The 17833-nt window shown below is 43.1% G+C and overlaps 2 protein-coding genes across 6 annotated transcripts; both read right to left on the reverse strand.

The window, feature by feature from the left end:
* Positions 1–927: 927 nt before the first annotated feature.
* On the reverse strand, positions 928–3944 carry hsd17b8 (hydroxysteroid (17-beta) dehydrogenase 8). 2 transcript variants are annotated; one of them, XM_029513995.1, is made up of 9 exons: positions 3888–3944; positions 3041–3243; positions 2787–2903; positions 2212–2307; positions 1867–1952; positions 1708–1792; positions 1494–1536; positions 1263–1337; positions 928–1118 (listed from the first exon to the last, which is right to left on the reverse strand). In XM_029513995.1, exons 1-9 carry the CDS (start codon positions 3928–3930, stop codon positions 1099–1101), a joined length of 768 nt encoding a protein of 255 aa, XP_029369855.1. In that variant the 5' UTR covers positions 3931–3944; the 3' UTR covers positions 928–1098. The 2 variants fall into 2 exon arrangements, with proteins under 2 accessions (XP_029369855.1, XP_029369856.1); XM_029513996.1 differs by lacking the exon at positions 2212–2307.
* Positions 3945–5751: 1807 nt separating this feature from the next.
* Positions 5752–15652, reverse strand: brd2a (bromodomain containing 2a). 4 transcript variants are annotated; one of them, XM_029513956.1, is made up of 13 exons: positions 13522–15652; positions 11141–11447; positions 10846–10983; positions 10551–10692; positions 10261–10460; positions 9948–10140; positions 9604–9866; positions 9203–9331; positions 8916–9107; positions 8566–8831; positions 8107–8426; positions 7779–7907; positions 5752–7671 (listed from the first exon to the last, which is right to left on the reverse strand). In XM_029513956.1, exons 1-13 carry the CDS (start codon positions 13551–13553, stop codon positions 7544–7546), a joined length of 2439 nt encoding a protein of 812 aa, XP_029369816.1. In that variant the 5' UTR covers positions 13554–15652; the 3' UTR covers positions 5752–7543. The 4 variants fall into 4 exon arrangements, with proteins under 4 accessions (XP_029369816.1, XP_029369815.1, XP_029369814.1 ...); XM_029513955.1 differs by having other exon boundaries at positions 8895–9107; XM_029513954.1 differs by having other exon boundaries at positions 9604–10140.
* Between the last annotated feature and the right edge of the window lie 2181 nt (positions 15653–17833).

The raw sequence follows: 17833 nt of genomic DNA on the forward strand, positions 1-17833 counted from the left end.
GCTCTGTCTGTCTGACTTGGCGTATGTTAGCTTCAGGCTCAGGCTTCCAAACAAAAATATATTTTACTTCATGCCGACACAATCCTCCGATTTTTTTTGAAAGTCCTCTGTGAGACCGCAGCGTGAAGGAGAAAGGCTCAGAGAGGGAGGGGGGGCGACCCTGCCAGCCATTAATGGGATTAATAAGATTATTATTTGTGGCTGTGGGGTGATTTCCTACTTGGGTTCTGGATTTATTTGGGTTTTATATTTGTTTGTTTGTTCGTTTTTGTTTTTTTAATATCGTGGGGAAACAGGGAGGGATGTCTAAACCTAAAAATAAAAAGATCTGTCCTTGAGAGAACAACCTCAACTTTTGTTTGTTTTTACTATGTTGGAGACAAATATTTCAAGATAAATAAATATGGTGCTGAAAAGAGAAAAAAGTATTATTTTAAAATGTGTGTAAGTAATTTTTTTAAATTCCTGTTTCTGTAATATATAATCTTTTTAAAAAGAGCTGCTTGACTCTTGTTTTTCTTCCAAACTCTCATCTGTAGTTCTTTACTTTGTACAGCCAGTTCAGCTGTTTATTTTTATTGGTCCATGTTTCGTTATGCTTTCTGATGTCTTTCCATCTTTCCATAAAATTGTTTTATTAATGTGGATTTGTGAATAATTTTAGCATTAGCATGCAGTTAGCGAGCTCACTTCCACTTCACTTCAGAGTAAAGCAGAGGAAGTTACTTTGAGTTTGAAATTATCTTTAACACTCCTGTTCATTGGAAAAAAGAAAATGTTTGTTTCAAAAACACGAAGCAGCATCCCGACCTACAGCTCACTGCCTAACACAAACTGCTCAGTTATTTTGGAGAGGACGGAAAAATCACGACATCTAAATTCTGGGCTTCATATTAAAATGAAACTCGCTTTAGACCTTTGTTTATAGAATTATAATAATCAGAGGTATTTAATGGCATTCCCACTGTACAGCACATGATCACATACAGATCTGTGGAACATCCACAGTAACAATCAAACACTTTTTCACTTTGATGAACAAATTCATTGAAAGGACTCGCCTGCTGTTGGCCACCATCAGTCGGACGGGGGTTTGATTTAGCCAATGAAGAGTCCTCCTGACGAGGAAAGACACAAAAATATATTAGAGTTCACTTTAAAATGTGAGATGACCATTGTGTGTCACTTTAAATCAACATCTCACTTTTTCTGGTCAAATCCACGGATACACACAGCTGTTAGAGACTTGAATCAGACCTTACCTGTCACTTCGATGCTGCAGCCTGTGATGTACCGAGAATCATCTGAGGCGAGAAAGGCACACACGTCTGCCACCTCTGCAGAACGAGCACAAGGACGGGTCAACAGCGTGAAGACGTCACGGACACCAAGCAGGTACAGAACACAGAGTAAAGGCTGTTCATTTCAGTTCCTTTGGTCATTTCGACATCATTCCTTTAGTAAAGCCAACACAGTATTTAGTCTTATCTGACCTGCTGGCTCGCCCATCCGTCCCATCGGCACCAAGGATTTCATCTGAAACACATCAAACTTATTTCAGGAGGATTCAGTGTAGAAACGAGGAGTCCCAAAGACCAAAGTCGTCTTTGGTGCATGTTGAACTTCCTTTCAAGGCTTTCTCTTATCAAAAATAAACACATCTAAATCTAAACGGTCCCTTCGGCTGACAGACGCCACGTGCTGTACCTTGGTAATAACCTTCTCTGGGACTTTGTCCGTCATCGGGGTCGATATGAATCCTGGCAGCACGCAGTTACAGCGAATCTCAAACCTGGAGAGAGGAGAAGGAGTCTCCATCAGCTCCAGGTGTCTCTGTGTTCGATGGGCTGATCTGGATCTTCTCACCTGCTCAGCTCTTTGGCGGCGGTTCTGGTTAATCCCTCCACTCCGGCTTTAGAGGCGGCGTAGTTAGCCTGTCCGATGTTTCCCACCTACAAACAGACACAGACATGAAAAGGCACTGCAGCTACTCATGTTAACAACAAATCCGACGCCAGATCCTCAAACTTGTGGCTTTCAAACTAACTTTATATTCCATTGTGTCTCTTAAGTTTCTTATTCTTTGTTAATGTTTTGGTCTGAACTCTGGAGAGAAAATACACAACCACCAAACTGAAAGTTCAACTTTCAGCTGTTCCACTTTTACTGGTGAAAAAGTGACCAAGTGTCAGCCACCTGTTGTTATATCACCTTTCCCACGATGCTGCCCACAGTAACGATGGACCCTTTGGGTGCTCCACAGGCCACCAGAGCCTGAGCAACCGCCTGTGTCACCAAGAACGAACCCTGAGAGAGACATGAACCAGTTCAGTCTGTCTCTCAATACACAGACACTCTGTATTTCTGTGGAGAGTTCATCTCTACACTGATGAGACTTTTAGATCAGTAACCAAGAAGTTTGTTTCTGACTAAATTAACTGGACAAAAAGTTTGCGCTTTGCTTTGTTTGGCTTGTAGGTTTTGTGTTAAGTTGTGTTTTTAGGAGAAGCTTCACTGCAGCTTGTTCTCATCCAGGATTTCACAGCAGGAGGTTCAGATTTAAAAGTTAAATATCATCAGGACACGAGGAAAGATAGGAAAACTTGGTCCTCTGGAGAGATTTGTTCTCAAATCGCTCCAATAAAAATGAAGGTGTTGAACACAAAGAGAAAGAATGAGATGAACTGCTGTTGATCAGGTGAATCAGGAGTGTTGAGGGAAGGAAGTGACGTAGGTGAAGAGGAAACATGGAAGAGAAGAAGGGAACTTGATGACAGTGAACATACCTTCAGGTTGACCTGGACGACTCTGTCAAACTGTTCCTCCGTCATGTTGAGCAGGAAGTCGTCCTGCGTGATTCCTGCAGCGTTCACACACACCGAGGGAGGCTGGAAGTAATGAGTCTGTGGAGGGGAGAGGGGCCGAGGAGAGAGAGGTCAGCACAACTACCACACATACAAACAGACACACACACACACACACACACACACACACACACACACACACACACACACACACACACACACACACACACACACACCTGTATACTTGTGACCAGCTGTGTTATACTCTCTTTCGATGAGACGTCCACCTTCGCCGCCATGTGGCTCTGCCCTCTGAGGTCACTCTGCAGGCTCCTCAGCGTCTCATTGGCCGACTCCTCACTGATGTCAGCGACCACCACCGAGGCGCCCTCAGAGGCAAATCTGTGGCACACGGCTCGTCCGATTCCACTGCCCCCCCCTGAATAAGAGAAGGAAAGCCAGAGGTGCCCCAGACTGATGGTGTCAGACGGTTGGGGGTAAAATTATGTTTGCTGCACAGTCACTGATTAAACCAACATTCATTGTTTAAAGTGTACCGCAGAATCGTTGTGTGGTTGTGTATCTCTGAACAGAATGAGTGATTTAATTGGTACATCGAAGATAATTTATCAGAGAATTTTTAGTTGCTTTTATTAATGAAAATAAAACTTCTATAAAAAAATAAAACTGGCTGCAGCTTCCTGCAGCTTCCTGCACTGTAATGAAGTAAATATCTGCACTTTTAGAGGCATTTATCTACATTTTCTAAACAATAATAATCATGTTTATCAAAACTGATCACTTGTTTTCTTTTCACATGTCATCCAAACGGATTAATTCATGTAAATACCTTTTTTCTTTCAGAAGACGTGAATCCAAAGCTCATGAATTAATTTACTGTCGGAAACAAACTTTCCTGAACACACAAACATGTAACGTTTCGTTTTATCAGTTCTCGTTTGTTTAAATGAGAAAACTCGGAACGGAAGACTAACCCTGAAAACACGAAGTTAAAAAAAAGTCATCATCCTGATCTTTTCACATTTTATTGAAACAATCTGTGTATTTTCAGTAAAAACTCACCAGTGATCAGAGCCAACCTTGATATCAGTCTGGCCGCCGCCATGTTGGTTTCCTCCGGTGTTGCTGCCGTTTCCGGTTTGTCCGCTTGATGGCGCCACGGCGACAGTGTGTTTAACTTCAGTCCGTTTATTCTGGAAGAAACATTTTTAGGTTCTGCAGCCACAAAAAGTCCGTTTCTCCCCCGTGTTTTCGGTACCGTTGGAGCCGAAATCAGCCGGAAGTTTTCTTTTACTTTGAAAATCGGGTTCCATGTTGTGTGTTTTTGTTTGTTTTTTTTTTTCAAGTGAATCTAAACTTCCGTTGTTGAAATGCAGACTAAAAATAAAAGTACAAGTACAACCAAAATAAGATACATGGACATACAACAGAAAGATATATTTAGGTAGATTTAATGTCGACTGATTTTAATTCATTTAAACAGCGCTGAGCTCATCAGAGCATCAGCTCAGGTGTAAAAACAGAAATAATAGCATGAAGTGCTTCCGGTAAGCACTATCAAAATAAGATTAGAATGCGTAGGCTTTTTTAAACTATACGAGCTGCAATGTTTAATTTTGAAAGGTCATAACCGGAAAAGCTATGTTTATGTAAATTCTTTGTCTTTACTCTTTACGTGTTTAGTAAAGACAGATAGCATGAATTGTTTCCGGTAGGCTTTTTCAAAATAAAAGCACTGGTTGTCGCGCTAACTAACGAGACTTCACCGAGCTTGAAAATTTCTATAATTCTGATAATTCACAAAACTCAGTTCTTCAACGAGTTGATCTGAAGAAAAAAGGTTACGGTGAATAATATTCTTATATATAAAGGCATTCAGATATATGAATAAATGAACCACATCAGCAGTTTGTTTTCACTATAGTCGGTTCGTGATTAAGTTATTTATCTCTTTTTGAAATCACAGAATATATTTTCAACAAAAAATCAGCCACAGTTAAACTATTTTCAGGAAAACTCTGTTTTCAAAACCTGCAGTCACTTTTCCTGAACTCTCCTCACAGTAATTATAGATAGAAAAGTCTACGTTCGCTATCAAACGGGTTTTATTTTTGAAAGGTGTTGACCGGAAGTTCTATCTATGTCATTTTTCTCTTTACTTTTTTAAGCTTTACGCGTTGCAGTTCTTCGCTGTGGCCACAAGGCGGCAGTGAAACACCGACACTCACCGTTCAGTCCAATATTACTAACCCAAGTGTGAAAGCTGCTGATTCACATCCAGCTGATTTAAGAAAGACACTTTATAGTTCAGATCAGTTTGTTCATTCAACCCGCAGATTTTTCTGAAGAATGTCTGATGACCAAATGAAAGACGACATAAAATTAAACACTTTCATTTAATAATTTTTTCTGATTTTCACGGCTCATCTTATACACAGTAAAATTTTGCATTAAAGTTAAAAATGTTTAAGTTGTTTAAAGAAGAGAATCAAAAAAGGGGATTAAATATGTTTATTCACCTCATCCAGCAGTAACTTAATATTTTACTATACATTTACTTTATTTTTAAATTCTGGGAAATAAGAAAATACTGAAATTAAAGGAAGTGACAAAATTTTCTTCCTCTGCCACATCACACAATTTTGCAGTATTTGACATCTTTGAATATAATAAAGCAACATTAAATGCCAGCTTTTCCATTTATAATTTTTAAAGGTATACAAAGAAAATGTATTTTGTTACAGACGCTGGCTGCTGCCAGTTATACATTAAAAGAAAATCAAGTTTCAATTTAATATTTCAATTTTGATTGAATCTTTCTGGCCCTGGAGAAAATAAAATGTACATTTTAATAGACCTTAATTGGCTGAGCTCAGTAAAGCCTGAAAGTCTCTGATCTATGAACAGAATTTGCCCACAGTCAGTGAAAAGATGAACATGTTTATTTATGTACAGATGTTCAGATGAAATGATGGAGTCAAGTACAGAGGCGTTTAGATTTCTGACAAACATCAGAAAAGTAAGACTGACAACTGGAGTATTTCGTCTTGGAGCTGTAGCCCAAAGAAAAATCTCCACTAAGTTACTGAAGGGAAAAAACCAAAACATGCTCAAAAGGTTGAGACCGTAAAATATGTACACTTCTACAATCCTGACAATCTGTGCATATTTCATAGAGTAGACTTCCACTTAAAAGCTTTTGATTACTTCCAGTAATATGAAAAAAGCATCTCCATTCAAATTTCCCCTAAATAAATAATCCATTTCAAACATACAACAGTCCAATCTCAAGCCAAAGACATTTTAAAAAGAAAACAAAACTGATACACACTTTACCTAAATCACAAATTGTTAAGTAGTACCACCAAAACAAACAGTGCATCGTTATAACTCACAACATTAAACCATCTTCTGTCAAAAGAATCTAAACCACTTCCATGTCCATCACCATCCACAGCATAAAGTTTCTAGAGAGAAACTCTCCAACTTGCTATTACTAATGATTTAATCACACAAAGAAGTGAACTTACTTTTAAACAATACTCAGTTAATACACAAAACTTTCAGCTGCCGTAGATCTCAAAGGCCAAATTGTTGTGACACTGTGGTGTTCAGGAGTGATGGCCCGAGGAAATCCAACCAAAACACTCCTCCAAAAAAATATCAAATATAAAAACCAGTAAAAGCTTTTTCTGCAACTTCACATACTGAAGTCCAGTTTGTCGATTTTGGACTGAACAGAAGTGAACAAAAAATAAAAGAACTGAGATGTTATTCGGGCACGGGTGAGTGGACAAGACACGTCCTCACAATTTATTAGCAGATTGGTCACAAGAAGAAAAAAACATTTTACAGAGAAACTGAAACAGAAAGGGAGAAAAAAAGACAGCCAACACGGGAACAGAAATATTTACGTTGAAACTGATGAAACTATGTCACATTTCTGTACAGTGGCCAACCCTTTCAAACACGGATATGAGTACACAAGGATGCAGTAAAGTAGTACATAAGTATGCAGGTGTCTGTCAGCTCCTCTGTATTGCATGCATTCTGTATTCTACCCAACCAAGGTGCTTCTGTGTGCAGACCGATTTTCAACGCCTGCGTCAAAACTATGAGGGATCTCACAAAGCTGCACTTGCACACACGCACGCACACACACACACACACACACACACGTTTCCTCTCGGTCATCCCCAAAAAAAAAAAAAAAAAAAAAAACAAAACCTCACAAAACAACTCTGCCCACATCAGTACATCTTTCCCAGCATGAGGGAATAAATTAGCTTCATAAAATGCTTCTTTATAAAAGAAAAATAGATATTCATATAACTGTACACCTCATCTATACAGCATAAAGACAGGGAGCACGTTAAGAAGGGAAATTATCTCCAGAAATAAGACTGTTTCTGGCTCTAGCACCCTTATCCCTCCAACACATGCACTGCTCGTCTCCTTTATGGGCAGCAGATGGAGCGTCCCTCGCTCTGCCAAACAAGGCCGCTTCTCCAGAGAACAGCTCCGACAGTCCATCAGTCCAGGACTGGAAGAATGAGCTGAGCGCAGGGAAAGCCCCATCTCTCTCTGAGTTCAACACCCGAGTCGGACCAGTTTCGCCCGGTGCTGGTCTCGTTTGATCCACCCTGCAGCTCCGTCAGTAGCTCTGTTACAGTTCAGTGAAACGCTCATGGCCCTTCACATGGACCTCCACCTGCTGCTCAGCCAGAGTCTGAGTCACTTGTGTCTGAGGATGAAGAAGAGGAGGAGGAGGAAGAAGAGTCCGAGGAGGAGCTACTGGCGCTCAGACGTGAAGGCTGGGTGTGGGCCTCAGTCGCAGGTTTCTCTGCTGCAGGGGAAAAAGAAAAACATTTTTCCACCAGCCACAAACAACTCAAGTGTACAAGCTTCCAAGCTGGAATTCATCTCAAATGCTTTTAAAATATCCCAACTTACGTTTGGTCTTTGGAGGCTTCTTCCCAGAATTGAGCTGACCGCTGACGTCCATCAGCCTTCTCTCCAGCTCCATCTGCTTCTCCAGAGCGAGCTCTTCCCGGGACTTTCCAGCACTGTTCTTTTTACTTGCTGCACACCAAGACACAAGTCAGACGAGACACAGTTTAATGTTGGTGAAGAGCTGCTGACAGTTGAGGCCCTTCTGTTACGTCTAACATCCCCAGAGAACTTTATTTTACTTTTCAAGGAAAGAGCAGATAAAAAAAAAAAAAATACACATTTCTAACCCCCCAAATATAAAAACACATGTCCAACTTGTCCTACTAACCATATGGTTTCCGAGGTTTCTTCCTCAGACACGTCATGACGTATCGCTCGAGCTCCCGCAGCGTTGATGGCTTCAGTGTCTCGAAGTCTATCTCAATCTCCTCGGGGTTGGTGTCTCGGAGTGAGGGCTCACGGGACTGGATGATGTAAACAACGCGGCCCAGCTTCTCACCAGGAAGTTTGTTAATGTCCAGGCTGAGCTGGCGCTTCTCATCGTATGACATGGGCGCTGTCTCCTCCTCTTCGTCCGAGTCGAAATGACTCACGATCGGGTCGTGGACCGGCTGCGGCATGTTAAACATCATGCCGCCCTTTTTGGTTCTGATGGAAGGACAGATGGAGAGATGAAGGAGATCATTAGAAAATATCACACTACGTCTTTTTCCACATGCTTCAGCAAATATGTCTAATATCATTTTTCTTTTCCTCAGTTTTCCAGCAGGTGTCAGGAAGTACTCACTTGCTCTTGTTGTTTTTCTTGCTTGGCGGCTTCTTAATCGGTATTACAGGACAGCCAACTGCTGCTCGGTTGGGCTTTGGTTTTGGAGTCTTGGCGATTTTGGGCGTCTTGGCCGGCTTTATAGGCGGCAGCTCTTCCTCAACCCTCCGGTGCTTCTCTTTTTCTACCTTTTTCTTCTTCTTCTTCTCTTTCTTCTCCTTCTTCTTCTTCGGTTTGACGATGGGGCCCTGGGAGAGCGCAGTGAGCTGCTCGTGCACAGCTTTCAGCTGAAAGGAGGCAGACAGGAAGCTGAGTTATAAAGGATGACCCAGGAAACATGAATGCCTCACATCAGCATCATTAGAACAAACCTGTTCCTGCAGCTCTGCCAGCCGGTTGGCTCTCTCCTCCTCAGAGTCAGAGCTCGGGCTGCTCTCACTCTCCTCACTCTCACTGCTGAGCTCGCTCTCAGAGGATGACGAGGAAGAGGAGGAGGAAGAGGAGGAGCTAGGTGGTGCTGGAGGCTCATCTGGCATCTTTGCAAAGCAGAACTCAAAGACATCCTGAAATTGGCAAAAGTTAGAGAGTGAGTTGATGATTTGAAAAATCAAAAAAAAGCTGTACTGTTCTGACAATCACTTAAAGAAGATCACATTACCTGGAGTTTTCTGGCCATCGCCACCACATCATGATCGGGGGGGTTGTACTTGTAGCAGTTGGAGAACATCAGTCTGACATCAGCAGAGAACTGCTGAGCGTCACGATACTCTCTGCCATCCATCTTCCGCTGAAGACAAAGAGAGAAGAGGTTTTAACCAACACAACACCAGCTGGGACTGGACGTTTTTGTAAAGACATGACGCATTAAAACCAACATTTATTCTTCAGGAAAATGTCTAAAAAGCCATAAATAACTTTTATCTCTGCATCCGTTGAATCTAATTTATAAAGAGGCCACCTGCTGTCGTTGATGGTGAACTGGAAAACAGATCACACTGAGCCTTTCTCTTAAAAAAAAAAAAAAAAAAAGCATAATAGCCATTTTCCCCAGACAAATACCTTGATGGTGCTGAGGTCCATGGGCTGCTTGATGATGTCATGATAGTCATGAAGACCGAGGGTTGTGGCGTCGACGGGTTTGTAGAACGGCCAGGCGTATGCTGCGTGCTTCTTTGACAGCAGCTCCTTCAGGACGCCGTTGCAGTAGCGCAGCTGAGGGCTCAGCTTGCTGCGACGCACCGGGGGCGGCAGTATGGAATCAGGTAAATCCTTCTTGGGAGGCTTGATGGGTCGTCCACTCACTCCTCTCCTGTTTCCTGCTGCTGCTTTGGCGCCCATCATCACTGTTCCACGGCCCATCCCCATCCCCATGCCCATGCCCAGACCCATGGCCAACCCCATGCCCTGGCTGACGCTGAGGCCTTGGTTCATTGCCAGGCTGGAGTTATGGTCCACCCCAAGAGAGGTCAAGGTGAGCGGTGAGTTGTGTCCACCCCCCATCCCCAGGCTGATGCCGCTGACACCCATCGTGCTCATTATGGGCATGGCTACGGTGCTTGGGGTGGTTGTATCAGCTTTCCTCTTCACACCTTTTTTCTATGAGAAGAAAAGATGAGGGAAGGAGGAGTGGGTGGGTCAGAAGAGCGTTTTGTGTTGTGCCTTGTGTTCATGACAACATTGTCAACACAAATACACAATGGCAAAGGTAACCATTACCTTAGCTGTAGGCTGTGTGGGGGGCAGAGCTGTAATAGTAGGCATGCTTTGTTCAGTTGGAAGAACGGGGGGTAAGCTCTTGCTCACAAGAGTCTGTGGGGGGGTGGAAAGGATGGAGTCAGGCGTTTCTGGGGTAGGAGGTGAGTACGCTGACTGGGAGACGGCCGGAACCTGATGAGCTGTTGTCACTCCCCCAGACACTGAAAGAAAAATGGGGAAGGTGGTGAGATTCAGTGAGATCAGGGCTGCATGATCTGGTTGTACTGGGCCACTTGCAGCCATTACCACACCTTTGCCCTTTCTGCCAGATTTGCTGGTTTTGGATCGTGGAGGGGGAGGAGGCAGCTCTAACTCCTCCTGGGGCATCTGAGCCACTTTCTGCAGGAATGCCTTTTCCAGAGACTGAGCCATCAGTACTATGTCATCTGTAGGCTGCAAAGGAAATGTTGACACAAAGGTTACAGTGGTCGAAACGTTTTATCTTGTCCAAAGTCAACAGTCAAAAGTCTTGTTTAAAATAAATAAGTAGTGAATAAAATGTAATCTAAAATGTTCATGCCAAATGCCAAGGCCACCTTGTCTTACCTTGTTATAAATGTAGCAGTTGGTAAACATGGTGTTGAAGTCCTGCATGCACTCACTGGCACTGCGGTAGTAGTTATTTTCCAATCTCTTCTTGATAGAGCCCATGTCCATGGGATTTTTAATGATCTTATGATAGTCCTGGAGGAAGACAGAGACACTTTCATTAAAAAAAACAAAAAAGCAAAGCTGGATCAAATTTTATTTTGATTATGTGACAGCTGGAGACGTGAGTTTGGGTTTTTTGTTTTTATATAGTAGCCAATGGATGGGTTCTTTTTTTAAATAAGGCACTCACAGGAAGGTTGAGCTTGACTGCATCCACTGGTTCATGGAAGGGCCAGGCAAAGTGGTGCCTCCACAAAGACTTGAGGAGGACTTTCTGTAGGAACTGAAGTTGGTTGGTCATCTTTCCTTGCCGGCTTGGGTCTTTCACTGGGGGCTGTGGGGGTCCGGAGGGGGTCAGCTGACTTAGTGGAGGCATCCCAGGACTCTCAAAGCCCTCGTATAGCAGTGATGGTTTCCGTATACGTTTACCAGCTGTACCAACACCCTGGTCCATCGATGTGACTCCCATTATACCAACCTCGACCCCAAGAAGAGAGCTGTAGGGAGCACAGTTGAAAAACCAACAAACTTCAGCCCAATCGAAAGAGTAATACCTCCACCAGTGTTAACATAATACATAACACAATATAGATATTTCTCTAGGGTCCCACACACCAAAAAAAAAAAAATACTGTTTGGTGGCAACCACACGGCAGCCAAAGTGGAAGGACCAAACGATATACATTCACAATTTACATTTCTACAGTGTTTATTCAGCAAGCCGTCGGTCTACAACCTGCAATCCAGATGAGCTGAAGCGACAGTTTCTTGGTACGATCAGACATACATGTCCAATCTACCGCAAATATGTGATTATAAACCAATTATCTTATTGTCTCACTCTTTGTTGGCATACAACCCTCAAATAATCCTGCTAATCCTACTGTACACTCAGCATATTCTGTAAATCCTCTTCAGACAAAGCTAGCAAAAGTTACTCAAATATACAGTGACCTGACTTGAAAGGCACCCCTGCCAAGTCAGCACTCCCGGTGTTGGAAGGACAGGCATGACTACTACTTCCTGCTTTCCCGTGGGCTAACCAGACAAACCACGCCCTCATTTCCCTGTAGAAGAGGAAAAAAACCCTCCCAAAAGGACTGTAGGTGGAGCGTTCGACGTGTATCCAATGGCAAGGGACCCAGAACAAGTAGACCACAAGAGCACACACGTCTCTGAAATACAGTGAGTTTCCAGAGAAAGCAAGCAACCCCCCATCCACAGCTCCAGAGCTACAGTCAGTCATCACTGCTTTATAATGTAGCTGCTACAGTAACTTAAGATTCCACGGGTTCGCACATTGCCCTGACATCTCCAATTACTTTTAGTGGATAGGATCAGTCTTCACCTAACTTACCGTACCTCAATGTGCATCGTTAGTCATGTCTACAGGTGCAACCACATGTATGTCACAAGTAACTGACAATGTATGGGTTCATACAGTATGCTAACATGATACGTGTATGCAACACTGGTTTGCATCATTAATGTGATTGGTCCCTACACATTTATCTACCTGTACCTGAATTTGGAGCAGGATTGCAGGAACGTGAACCTCTAGACAAGGGCTGTTAAACTGAATTGTATATGGTAGAGAAAGTCGTTTTGAATGATACAACTTGTGGAAACACATTTGACAGTTAGTGTACTTTATTATTAAAAAGGAAAAAATATCATATACAAAAAAAAACATTAACACCACTTAACAAAAACAATGTTAACTGGAAATTTACGTAACAATTTAGAGAATAAGGAATGAGTGCCTAAGGGGGGGAAAAGAGTGATACACTGGAATATTTTCGGGTTGGAAGTTAACTTTATAAATAAATAAAAAAAAAACTTTAAACCCAAAGCTGCTGGCCCAGCTCAGGTTGACATTGAGCGCCGTAACCAGGCAACGGACGGAACACCCAACATGGGTTAACCTCAGCAGGAGCCCCGGACCTGTTGTGGACAGGGGACAGTGATACCGAGCCAGTCTAAACGGCCAGTGTAGCCCCGTTGGCCTTTCCGCTACACTGTTGTTGTTCTGTAATCACAACATCACATGGCTACAATAACAAACCTGCTCGGCCGCGCTCCTCCGACTGTTTACATTTAACACCGATCCAGCTCGGTTTACACACGGCTGCTAAAATATGCCAACGATGAAAACAGTGTGGCAGCTGAGCTCACGACACGCCGCCCCTCACACAACGCCTACCGATTCGGCCTCCTTCGGAGCAGCAGGCCGCCGCCGCACAGAGAACGGCTGGTTGTGGCTGTGCTAGCTAATGCTAGCAGAGCTAGCACCAACTGCCAGGCAGCGGGAGAGAGCGGCCAACGGCAGCAGCGCTCCGAAGATGGCGCCGGCTGGTTACAAACCAACAAATACATTTTAACTGCGCTTATAATCCCCACAACGAAGAGCCAAAGCTTCGTCCTGCAGCACAATCACCGTCCGTTTCTCTTCTGCTCGTAATACAGAAAACAGGCTGCCAGCAACAATACTTAAAAAAAAACAACAACACGAGAAAGATTGAAAATACTCCCTCTGATGGAAAGCTGAGAGTCGCTTTTACCGGTAGATACCTGTCAAGGGGCGGGTTAACAGCCATATCCATCAGGATGGAGCCGGATTGTGTTCTAAGATTTGACTCAAACCGGGATCCGTCTCCGCTGCTCGGTTCTGTCCGCTCCCCTCCGCGGAACACTCCGTCAGATCTGCTTCGTTGAAATGGCGACGGAGCGACTACACCCGCGCTCTTATAGACCGACCGCTCACTCTATTGGGTAGACCGTCTAAGAATGTCCACGCCCTCTCGGCTTCTATTGGCTACTTATGACATCCATCAAACTCACCACACCCCTACGCACTGCTGCGTCACTGTCAAGTCTTTCGGGCCAACCTATTCGCAAGTTCTATCTGTCCATCAAGGAAATCTCACAATACTATTGGCTCAGCCTATCCGGTATTACGGGAACACGACCTGTGATTGGCTCCTCGTCTTATCTTGTACAAAATGGAAGGACAAAGAAGCCGCCCCCCTCCTTGCCGTTCTGCATTACGTCAACGTGTGCGAAGCGACGACGGGGATTGGTCAGCACTGTTCTAACGCGGGCTTCGAGCGCAAATACCAAGAAGCCGATTGGTCCTTCGGTCGGGTCACGCGCTCCCCCTGAGAGCCAAGAGCTTCTCCCCACGCGCTCTCTCCGGAAAGAACATCCGCATTTCTGTCTCTGAGAAGAGACAAACAGCCGCCATCTTTATGCACAGTGACCCGAGTATTCCTGTCGAATTATTAGCCATAGAACAGTAAAAACACTAAATGAAATACACGAATTTCAACGTATCTTGCTTACGAACACAAGTGAAGCGAGTAGCTTCGCCTTGTGCCAACAAAGGCCGCATTTTTAAAGGACAGCGGCGTCCAGACAAGGCCCCACGGTTCACAGACAAAAGGTGACTAAGATAAAGCTTCCAAATCCCCCTGAATGTGCATCAGAGCCGCTGGTCTCCATTCAGCTCCACCAACGATAAAAACATAATTAGCACACATGTAGGCCACAGAGCCAGCTGCCTGCTGGGTGACACAGCAGTTTTCCTCAGTGGCCTCAGACCACGTCTATCTAATCTGAGGCTGTTCCTGCTAAAACAACACGGAGAAGTCAGAAAAACAAACTGAAACAATGAGGGAACTCACAAAGGAGACCTTATAATGGTCTACAAATACAAAAACCAAACTTCACCTGTGAGACTCAATTCTGGCCAGCCCTACAGTAAAAGAGTGAGGAAAAGATTAATCTCCTGCATGAGTTAGCCTTTGAAATACGTTTTAAGTTCAACAACGATTTAAAATAGAAATCTAACAACCACACAAAATGGTTTCCTAACCACATACGCCCATCCCCCACACCAAGGTTACAAATTCCCTACAATGTCACACAAATACACGGTGAGGGTAAAGGTAAGTCTTTTCCTGGTCAAACACTAAACGAACTACATTTTAACAAGTTAAAGCTGGAAAACGGCGAAATCTGTCTGCACTTAAAAAAGTTAAATAATCCAAACTGAAAAGTAAACAAACACGTTCAAAGTATGACATGAAGAGTCTTCTATTTAAAATAAATACAAATGTCGATTGGTAAATCCCAAAATAAAGCGAAACCTTTCTTGAAATTATCTTCTTGTCTTCCACCTCGATACTCTTTAACCGACACATTTCCCTCCAACATGTCCGCCTTCTTCCCCGTTCCCGGTGGGGGAGGGGAGTCATGTGACGAAGCACGCCCGAGCTCCGTTCTCGTCAAAGTTGAACACGTGGCACTGTGTGGAAAATACACAATAAAACAAATCCACGCTGAGTCCCGTCTGTGTCCACACGGTGTGGTGAGACTTGCACCGACTTCCGGGCTCAAATCTGAGCCTGAAGTCCGAAAAACATCCGAACAAAGGCCATACTTTCCGCCGTATTTGGCTCGCTCCGATTGGTCAGCCGTGGCCACGTGACGGGTACGAGTTCAGCATTATTGATTGAACTATTTCCCCAAACGTGCCCCTTTTAAATAACCAGCCTAATCCTTTTATGACCTCAATAATTCCCATGACTGATGTTTCTCAGACTGTCTCTGGAGGGCTGCCACTTTCTATCTGTCTGTTTTCTCCTGACGATGGCTGTCGATCTCTGCGTCTGTGGTGCAAGGCGAGACCTGCGCATGCGCTCCGGCCATGAAGACGCATTTCGCTTCTGCACCGACAACCCAAGAGGCTGGTCCAGGAGCAGCTTCTCCATGTGGGGGGTGCCAACACTGCTGCAGAGAGGAAGGGAGGTGGGATCCCCACTGACGGAAAGACCAGTATCAGTTTCCCAAATCAAATAAACAAGTGGACCTCTGTCTGTCTATCTATCTGTCTATCTATCTGTCTGTCTATCTATCTGTCTATCTGTCTGTCTATCTGTCTGTCTATCTGTCTATCTATCTATCTATCTGTCTGTCTATCTGTCTGTCTATCTATCTGTCTATCTGTCTGTCTATCTATCTGTCTGTCTATCTGTCTATCTATCTATCTATCTATCTGTCTGTCTATCTGTCTGTCTATCTATCTGTCTATCTGTCTATCTATCTCTCTGTCTATCTGTCTGTCTATCTATCTGTCTATCTATCTATCTATCTATCTATCTATCTATCTATCTATCTATCTATCTATCTATCTATCTGTCTATCTATCTCTCTGTCTGTCTGTCTGTCTGTCTAGGAAAACCCTTATATTTTGTGCTTTTCTTTCCCGGTATGTTTAAATATTTTAGCATGGTATGTGCTGGACAGGTAAACTTGCCTTGTGTAAAAGAATAATCTTAAAGAAATAAATAATTAAGACTGATCTCTGCCTTTAAAAGGAGGAGGCTTCGTTCATATATATGGTCATGACCGTGACTTCATTCATTATATTTAGGCCTACAATAAAATTTCAGAGAGTCATGGTGACTATGTTTAACCATCAAGGTTGTTCCAGATAGAAGCTGAGTGTATCCAGACACAGCCACAATAGGTGATATGTGTTTTTGTTTGTTTGTTTGTTTCAGTTTCAGCTACATTTAAGCAGAATTTGTTCTTTGGTTCTTTAATCTAAGTCTTCAATCACATGAAGAATATAGTTTCTCCCATAGCTTGTGTGCATGGATGCTTGTGTTATTGCAGTGTAAACTCCTGAAGAGGCATCAATGTATTCACAACATATGTGAGAATGCACACAAATAGAAAGAAGGATTTATAATATGTGAATTCAACTATAACAGGGAAAGTATGAAGATACTTTTTATTAAATTGCCTTTATAGAAGGCCTTGAGATACAGTTATTTACTTAAAATTTATTTCTCAATTTTTTTTAAATTTTATGTATTATGGTATTCCAGTAAGAAATGCCAACATTTGCTGTATAACCTTTGATTCTGGTCTAAAATTTAATTTTTCCAATCATATTTTTGCAGTTGTATCTCTAATATTAAATGTATGTCTAATGATGTCATGCCTTCATTACTGTAGTTCCCTTTACTAAGGTTGGTCAAGAAGCAGATCATTTGATACGATGCAATTTGTTTTCTCATTGAGATAAAAATAAGTCTTAGTTATTACGTACGGGGACAATCCTAATCTTGCTCTACACTTGGGGTGCTTTTTATGCCTTTTTGTTGTGTTGTTTGATCTTTGAACTGTTGTGTCTATACAGAAATATATGGTCTTCTCATATGTTGCTATCTTTTTGTGGGTGATCAGGCTCAGAGCTGAACATCTGGGAGCAGCCTCAGGAACAGGGGAGCTGGATGGAGGGAGGGGTTGGTGGATTACGTCAGAATCAGCCTCCTCTGACTCATCAGTAGTGCACTTTCTCTCTCTCACTCTATTACAAAAACACACATAGACACACACCCACACTCGCCCTCTCTCTTCCTCTCTGTTTTCTTCGTGCTTGGCTGCATCAGCTCGTCACATGACAACAATCAGCCCAGAAACGGTTGCCAAGGAAGCGCTCTCCCTCACAACGCCTCAGCCCTGAGTCATAGATTGCCAGATTTTTTAAATGTTTAGTATTGATGGCCAAATTCAAGGATCGTTTTTATGTTGTTCACATAAGCCTGGCCTCTTAAAAAGACGGCACCATGATGAATATACTCTGGAGCGTTATGTATTGTGCGTGGTGGCCATGTTTGTATAGCTCTGTATATGTTGGACTCTGCTTCTGTTCATTCACTGTTCCTCCTCAGTCTTCCTTAGCAACAACAGCCCCTTTGACAACTGATGCAAGCTGCAGTTTTCACATACAGAAGAACACTGTGCATGCAGGTTCCCATTCAGTAGCTTTTCTGTGTTGCTGTCTCATTAACATCACATTCTCTGTGAAAAG

The sequence above is a fragment of the Echeneis naucrates genome, chromosome 11 (assembly GCF_900963305.1).
Source record: "Echeneis naucrates chromosome 11, fEcheNa1.1, whole genome shotgun sequence".
Lineage (NCBI taxonomy): Eukaryota > Metazoa > Chordata > Actinopteri > Carangiformes > Echeneidae > Echeneis > Echeneis naucrates.

What these genes read in the sequence shown, in the direction of transcription:
- hsd17b8 (XM_029513995.1), bottom strand. Translation starts at nt 3,930, where the DNA reads ATGGCGGCGGCCAGACTGATATCAAGGTTGGCTCTGATCACTG. An exon ending in TCGTCCAGGTCAACCTGAAG is followed by an intron (nt 2,308 to 2,786) that starts GTATGTTCACTG and finishes TGTCTCTCTCAG; the next exon opens with GGTTCGTTCTTGGTGACACA. An exon ending in TGGGCAGCATCGTGGGAAAG is followed by an intron (nt 1,953 to 2,211) that starts GTGATATAACAA and finishes GTCTGTTTGTAG; the next exon opens with GTGGGAAACATCGGACAGGC.
- brd2a (XM_029513957.1), bottom strand. Translation starts at nt 13,553, where the DNA reads ATGGATATGGCTGTTAACCCGCCCCTTGACAG. An exon ending in GTTAACCCGCCCCTTGACAG is followed by an intron (nt 11,448 to 13,521) that starts GTATCTACCGGT and finishes TGCTCCCTACAG; the next exon opens with CTCTCTTCTTGGGGTCGAGG. An exon ending in AAGAAAAACAACAAGAGCAA is followed by an intron (nt 8,427 to 8,565) that starts GTGAGTACTTCC and finishes TCCTTCCATCAG; the next exon opens with AACCAAAAAGGGCGGCATGA.